This window comes from Lygodium microphyllum, chromosome 13, assembly GCF_053477565.2.
Source record: "Lygodium microphyllum isolate KBCC chromosome 13, Lygodium_microphyllum_v1.1.10, whole genome shotgun sequence".
NCBI classification, from domain to species: Eukaryota; Viridiplantae; Streptophyta; class Polypodiopsida; order Schizaeales; family Lygodiaceae; genus Lygodium; species Lygodium microphyllum.
In genome coordinates this window covers 17,948,831-17,957,048 of record NC_141147.1, presented here as the reverse complement: position 1 = coordinate 17,957,048, position 8,218 = coordinate 17,948,831, and the positions used below count along the sequence as shown (strand labels likewise).

Here is an 8,218-nt window from a genome sequence, read left to right as displayed (position 1 = left end):
AAATATTCAATTCTAAGCCACACAATAGCATGAAAAACAAATTGTGTGGTTCTGTTTCATAAAGCTATTGTCTTTTAATAAACATGACCGATTTTAGGGCTTGTCATTGAATCTCGTCGATGCAAGGTCTCTAGAGATGGTGACGTAGTAGGCATGCATGGTAGATGTATCAAGATCATGCGAGATTGTGGTAGCACCCTACAAAAGCCAAATACCCAACATGCAAGAACTTTTTGATTGGAATTCAGCATCCCCAAATTAATTTACATTATTGATAATGACCATGGACCATAAATGACCAAACTTGGGGCCTTTTCTAGAAACTTTCATAGGACGACATCGCGTTGAGCAGATATTGGCACGGTGACTGCTTCCTCCCACTGATGTGTTGGTGATATAGCCTTGAATATTGGGGCTCCGTAATTGAAGCTAATGGCAAAAGTATCCAAGAAAGGAACATGCCCTATGAAAATCAAGCAAACTCACAATGGGAAGTTGAGTGGACTTTGTTTTCGAGACACATTCACCGTGAGAAAGCACTCTACCACAAATGTCGCATTGAAGGCTTAAGTTTCAAAGTTGATTGGGGCTAGAGTCTAGACTCTAGAGCCTAATATCTATGCTATATGGCCCATCTCCAAAGAGCAGCACCTGAAAAGTTCCAACCGAAGAATTTAGATAACGTTAGTGTTGAAAAAACAACGGGGAACCGTGCGAGGACCATGAAGTCACCGCTTTCCAGACCTCTTACTTACCTGGGAACAGCGCTCGTGCCATACGAAAAAGGCTTGTGTTCCGTTACCCGAGTGATAAACGTAATCAAAAGTTTACTGTTTGAGGCAAGTTTCGAATGCTGCACTTATCCGATGTATCGTTGTGAAATTGCGACTTGCGAGTCGCGCTTCCATGTGATAATCAAAGGCTGGGGGCCCGGGGCAAGCTGTAAGGTGGGTGGTAAGCAGTCAGCGTTTCGGTCTTGACCGATTCTTGGTCAAAAACGGCTAAGGTCCCAAGGCTCTGTATGAAATACGAGGGGGCGCACTCTTGCAGCTCCAGCACATACTCACCATCTCCATCTCTTACGCATCCCAGAGCTGCTTGCTTATCTTCTCGTATCTATCGAGATCAGCTCGCAACAATCTGATTAGCTTCTTTATCTCCCGGTGCCGACGACGATGCCTTCCGTTCTCCGCAATGGCGGTCTAAGCCCTGCAGCTGCCATCTCCAGCTCTGCTACAGTTTTCCTAGTGCTCGCCATGGCCCTCACCATCATCATGGGCAGCTATGCTGTGACGTCGGCCGCAGCTGCTTGCGTGGCCCAGGACCGGACGGCGCTGCTGGCCTTCAAGGCCGCGGTGACCAAGGACCCCTCCCAGAAGCTGGCCACGTGGAAGGCCTCCACGCCGGACTGCTGCTCCTGGGAGGGCGTCACCTGCGACGCCAGCAGTGGCCGCGTGGTCCAGCTGGACGTGTCGCAGGCCAGGATGCAGGGCACCCTGTCGCCCGCCCTGGGGTCACTCTCCGAGCTGCAAGTGCTGAGCCTGCTGGAGAACAGCTTCCACGGCAGCATCCCGCCGTCCCTAGGCCAGCTCAGCAAGCTGCAGCAGCTGTCGCTGGCCAACATGATCATCGAGAGAGACAGCGGCAGCGGAGGCGGCCTCACGGGGTCCATCCCGGAGTCGTTCGGGCAGCTGCGCAGCCTTCAGGAGCTGGACCTGTCCTACAACAGGCTCACGGGCCCACTGCCCACCTCGATCGGGGGCATGGCCAGCCTGCAGCACATCCGCATCTACAATAACCAAATCAGCGGGGCCATCCCCGCCTCCTTCGGCCTCCTCGGCAACCTCTTCAACGCCGATCTGGCCCTCAACCGCCTCTCGGGCGTCGTCCCGGACGCCTTCACGGCCAACCTCACCAACCTCTTCTTCCTGTTCCTCTACCAAAACCAGATCACGGGCCTGCCCAAGGACATGAGCAACCTCAAGAGCCTGGAGATCGTGGACCTGGACAACAACCCTCTGGGCAGCAGCGGGCCGTCAGCGATCTCGGGCCTCTCCACCCTGCCCAAGCTCGGGGAACTCCACCTCAGCTCCTGCGGCCTGTCGGGTCCCTTCCCGCAGTGGGTGGCCAACATCAAACAGCTCCAGGATAACTCCGACGAGGTCACCCCTCTCATCGACCTCTCCGACAACGCTCTCACCGGCCCCATCCCAAGCCAGCTCGGCTCCGTCGCCAACCTGCAGAGCTTGGCCCTCTCCAACAACGCCTTGTCCGGTGCCATCCCAGCCTCACTGGCCAACCTCGACTCCCTCCGCTTCCTGCAGCTGCAGCAGAACCAGCTATCCGGCAGCATCCCTGCCTCCTTCGGCACAAAGCTCCAAGGCCTCACCTCCTTCAACGTCTCCTACAATCAGCTCTCCGGCCGCATACCCCAGCAGCAGCCTTTCACCACCTTCCCTGTCTCCTCCTACCGCCCTGGCAATGCGGCCCTCTGCGGGACTCCCCTCCCAGCATGCAAGGCCAGGCGGCTCAGTTAGTCTTATAGAATAAATCCATGCAAACCCAATGAATAAACTCTACATTAACTAATGCTACTCTTATAAAGTGTTCACATCAATTATCTCTTGACCCTCGTTTGATAGCGCGCTCTCTCTCTCTCAAGTTTGAATGAGTGAATATAAATTTTACGAAGGGCCTTATGGCTAACCAAGCGGCCTCAAAGCCTCAAAGAACAACGTAGGGAGCCAAAAGGCCACAACAAAATATAAAGCTACAATGAGAATGTTCGTGTAGGCAAAATCCATCAACAAAGCAACCACCTCTCTAAAGATCACACCAACTAAAAAAATAGAATTAAATTGCCCCAAAGTCTATCCTCAAACATGACTCACATGACTATGATACTAGAGGTCGAATTAAACATGAATGCATTATGTGTTCCCCAAATATGCCAAAGACTAGTTCGATACAAAAATGTGGAAGAAACTTATATGCTATGCTTGTAAAATGATTTTGGATAACATTTGGCCTAGAACCCACAAATAGATGACACTAGGAAAATAAAACCCCAAACCCACCTAGTAGGTAGGTAAAAGATAAATAGATGAGAAATAGTTTGATCAAATGTGGTACACAAGGCACATCTGGAAGTGGAGATCTTGTGATGTTATGGCATGTCCTCTAGGGGGAGACCCTCGATAAGAAGCAATCAGTCACACTACTTAGGTTTAGTATCTAGACAAAACTAAAATTGATTTGCTTTCTCCGTCATCCACTCATCACCCATCTCTGATCTCCTCAATCCTCTTCTGATAAGCCTAACCAGCTAAGCATTTTAGAAAATCATAATCTTGACACACAAAAGCCCAATCCAACCATGGGGAGGAAGCTTGAAATGTAGGCCAAGGGGAATGCTACCAAACCTGTTCCTCCAAGCTTGTCCAACTTAGCATCTAACCTCAAGGAACCCGAAAGTATTCAAGCATATAATAGAAATGATAAACCCAAGATTTAGTAGGAATGACATCATCTTATATAGTCAACCTAGTCATAGCATCCTATTAAGCTTATCACGTTCCAAGTGCTAATCAGGCTAGTCAAGCAACTTGGATGCAACCAACATCGTAGCTTGCAATGATTTGGTCTCCAATTTAGAGTTAGGGATATGGCAAGTAGTGAAGTGAAGGATCTCCTATCAGAGAGAAAAATATGTGAAAGAAGAAAAGACTATGTCATTTTGATTTCTCAAGGATGTTGCTCTTCACATAAGGATTGTAAGAGGGTTATTGTAGTATACCCCTGACTAATGAGTAAAAATTTTCCATGTGAATACTTCCTTGAGCATGCACGAGCATGCATTCACTTACATGCACATGGACACATGTATACCCACTCGTTATACAAAAATAAAAATTCTCTATGGAAACTCCTCCTTAGGAAAATACTCGGGGAAGTTACTATATGTATATCCTCTACATCACGTGCATTCAAGGCCTATTTATAAATATCCTTATATGTGAATAACCCCTTTATATTGCACGCTTTTGTATGTAAAATCATGTATAAAAAAGGTATTTTAAAAATACCTTATTTTGAACCCACATGATGCACACATATATTTATGAGTAACTTACCCGAGGGAAAATATGAATATGGATTTAATTGCACACAGGAGAACACGTGTGAAAAAGCTAATTTTTGCAACACCTCCTTCATCTTGTCCATAAAACATGCAAGAATTCATGGCATGCATGTGAATAAAAAAGTGGAAAAAAGAATAGTCAATGAATTAATAAAGAAAAGAAGTTCAATTCTAGCTAGAACTCTTCATTAAGAGGGAAGAGTTCAAATCCAAATGAAACTTTACATGAGAATGACACATAGGCTTCTCCCAAAAAGATCTTTCCCTTCTTATGCTTCCACTTGACAAGTGAATATTCTCCTTGTTGGGGGTAAAGGCGCCTCCGCCTAGCCGCCCGTGTGTTACTACACTGACAGTACCTGCCATTGCACACTGTAGGTGGTGGGCGCTCGTCATTGTCACTTTATTCTTTATTCTTTTAGTGACAGTTTGAATAAAGGAAGGCCGGCCACACATTGTGACTGTTGGAGTTCCCATTTTGTGTATCTCTCTTTCTTGCTCTTCCTCTCTCGTCATAGCTCTCCAAGTGCAAGCTTCGATCCTTCTCACCTTTCAACTGGTATTAGAGCATAGTTGCTTAAGCATTCTGACTTGGTTCGTGGCGTCTTCAGCTTCCTATTGAATCCCTACCTTCATTGGGTCTCCTTCCCAGGCAGCCATAGCCGACTCTCTCGAGCTCCCGTCACTCCCCGGCTTCCGGAGCACCTTCTCGATCCCTTTGGGCACTCTTAGGGCATTCCGACTAAGGTATTTATTCATCTTGTTCAGGGTTTCATACTGGTTATAGGTCTACAGGTTTGAGAAGAAGAAGGGGGTAGCACCATTGTATCTTGTTGGCTCCATATCTTGACATAGGCCTTTGTGGGCTTGTTTTGTGCCTTCTTTGGTACCTCCTTGAGCTTCCTACCACCCTGAATGAGCACAAAACATGAGCAGGAACCCTAGGTAGATCAATGTGACTTGCACCTGTTGTAGGTAGAAGATGGATAATGCCTATCTTTAGTAGAACGCCTCAAGCTAGGCTCTGCTGCTTGACCAACATCCTGTCTAGCATCAGCATGTCTAACATCTGAGCTATGAGCATTAGGTGATGCTGCGCAGTGTCTAGTTGGTCGTGGAGCGGGTTGAACGGGAGCAGATGGCTCCTCTTGAAAGATAACTTTGCGTACCTCAACCACTTTCTTAAGCTGCATATGCATTTTGTCCTCATGAAAGATGACATCATGGCTGCGGATCACTTTCTACGCAAGCGAATCCCATAGATAGTAACCCATCTCTCATGCATCTCCATAGCCAATGAAAATGCATTTGACACTCTTAGGATATAGCTTATTGCATTTGTCCTTGGGCACATGGCAGAATGCCTCACAGCCAAAGACACGCAAATGATCATAAGAGGGGGGACTTGCATGCCTATACCTCCTCTGCAACTTGAAAGTCAATGTGATTGCTAGGTGACTTGTTAATGAGATGCACTATAGTAGTAACTACCTCAGCCCAAAAGTGCTGCGGTAAGCCAGCCTGGCCAAGCATGCTACGGACCCTTTTCTAAATGGTCCTATTTATGCATTTAGCCATACCATTATAGGGTGGTGTGTCAGGGGCGGTCAACTGACGCTTAATACCCCGCTCATCACAAAACTGCTCAAAAGCACGTGATACATACTCACCTCCATTATCTGATCTTAGGCATTTTAGCCCTTTCCCAGACTAGTTTTCTGCCAATGCAGCCAATGCTAAAATGTGTCTAAGACATTGGATTTTCTCTTTATGGGATAAGCCCAAACATTACGTGAGTAATCATGTATGAAAGTAACAAAGTACTTTGCCCCACCAAGTGACTGACAGGGCATGGGCCCACATACATTTGAGTGCACAAGAGCCAAGGGCTCACCCATGCGTTTCTTACAAGACTTTTTATGTGTATTTCTAGTTTGCCTACCATACAAACAATGATCACAAGAATCAAAATGCAAAGAGTCAAAAGGCGGAAGGTACTGCAAAGCATGGAGCATTTTCATTCCTTTAAGAGACATATGCCCCAAACGAGCATGACAAAGGGATACATGGGGAATAGAACCCACAGACAAAACATGATCCAATGTAGTTCCTGATATAAGTAAGGGATAGAGGTTGCTAGACTTGGCACCTCTTGCAAGTACAAGCCTGCCCCCACGAGTAATCTTCCATGTAGAGTCTCCAAAAGACACAAAATACCTTGCATCATCAAGCTGTCCAGCTGACATAAGACTGCGTATCAGCGTACATCATGTAAAACAAAAGAGCTGCCAGAAGGAAACTGTAGCCTAACATCTACAATGCCCACAATATCAAGAGACCTGTCATCGCCAAGGCGCATAGAGCTAGACATAGTACGATAGGTATGAAACCAATCTCTACAGGGTGTCACATGAAATGACGCACCCGAATCCAAGAGCTAGCACTGTGCATACATAGAGTATATCTCAGAACTCGTGGTCCTCACAGATGTACTTGGGCTAATTTGGGCTTTGCACTCCCTAAGTATACACCTATTTGTGTTAGGTCTTGCCAGTGTTGTGTACACTTTGCCCTATTACACAGGGGGTGTGTCAACTTAGTGATGGATTAATTTAACATGCTTGGGTATTTTCTAGTTTGTATGACTGTCACATGCTGATTTATGCCTGCTTGATGCTGGTTATGCTTTGACAGTTAGTGGTTGACTTAGTGCATTCATTTTTCCTACACTTTGCTCTCATTGTGCATGGCTATAATTTATTACATCAAGCATTTATGCATGGACTATGATGTATTTTTCATGCTGAATCATCTTGATTTTATGTACTTTTGATGGTACTTGGTGGGCAGTATCATTAGCTATCAGGTTGTGGTCATTTTGCCTTGGTTTTTGGTGGTATTTTGGCTGTTTACAACAGGAAACAACAAGCAGTTTTGAACTATTTGCACTGTTTTGAATTGCAGTATGGCATCTTCTTCCACTGACAGTGCTATCTTCAACATCACTAAGCTTGATGGTACGAATTATGCCGATTGAAAGTGCCATGTTTGGCAAGTATTAGTGCAAAAATTGCAGATAAAGCACTAAGGTTTAGTGGAGAGCAATGTGAAACTATGACTGATGATGAATGGATGGAGCTTGACGAGTTATGCAAGTCCACCCTCATCTTGTCTCTCACTGAACAGGTGCATTATAATGTGGTCGAGGAAGCACAGAGTGCTTGGAAGCTTTGGGATAAGATCAAGAACCTCTATGATAAGAAAAGTCCAGCAAGTCAGATGTAATGGTTGAAGGAACTTCTGGACCTGCACATGAAGGAGAATGTGACTATGTCTGCTCATTTGAGCTAGCTCCATGCTATTCTCAAGAACTTGACTTCGTAGGGCATTACTTTCAATGATGAGGTTACTCCATTGTTTTTTCTTAGGACTTTGAGTGAGTCATGGGATGTATTTCGCAGTGCCTTATATGCTTCTGCTACTACTTTGAACTTGCCTGATGTAGGGAGTGCTCTTTTGTAGGAAGAGATCAACCATAAGAACTTGGATGCCTGATCTCGTGTATCGCATGCTTTGACTGTTAGAGGCAGAGATGGTAATGGAAAGAATGACCATGGGAATGGCCATAGTAGAGACTTGCAGAAGTCTATGTCTAAATCGCATGTGGCAAGTCACACAGTAAGTCTCATCGAAGAAATGCTAATGTGACATGTCACCATTGCGGCAAGAAGGGTCATATACGCCCACAATGTCATGAGTTACGCAATGAGAATCACAAAGAGAAGGGGAAAGACAAAGTATAGGAAAAGTCCTTTGATCGTAGCATTGTGCCTATGAAAACTAGTGTGAAAATCGAGGAGATAAATGTCATGCAGATTGAAGAATCTGATGGGGAATACATACTTGCAGCTAGTTTTTGTGATGCTATGCAGTTGATTAAGATTCACTCTATGTATGTGCAGTGCTGGCTTTTGGATTCCAGTGCATCATTTCATGTTATACCATACCGTGAATGGTTCCACTCCTACCACACTGTCTTTGGTTCCATTTGTTTGGGTGATGACAGGTCACTTGCTA

General features: G+C 45.6%; 1 protein-coding gene across 1 annotated transcript; it reads left to right on the top strand.

Moving 5' to 3' along the window:
* Nucleotides 1–1,041: 1,041 nt before the first annotated feature.
* LOC148026384 (uncharacterized) lies at nt 1,042–2,666 on the top strand. The gene has a single exon (XM_087690438.1). It carries the CDS (start codon nt 1,176–1,178, stop codon nt 2,535–2,537), a length of 1,362 nt encoding a protein of 453 aa, XP_087546564.1. The 5' UTR covers nt 1,042–1,175; the 3' UTR covers nt 2,538–2,666.
* Nucleotides 2,667–8,218: the final 5,552 nt, after the last annotated feature.

What these genes read in the sequence shown, in the direction of transcription:
- LOC148026384 (XM_087690438.1), top strand. Translation starts at nt 1,176, where the DNA reads ATGCCTTCCGTTCTCCGCAATGGCGGTCTAAGCCCTGCAGCTGCCATC.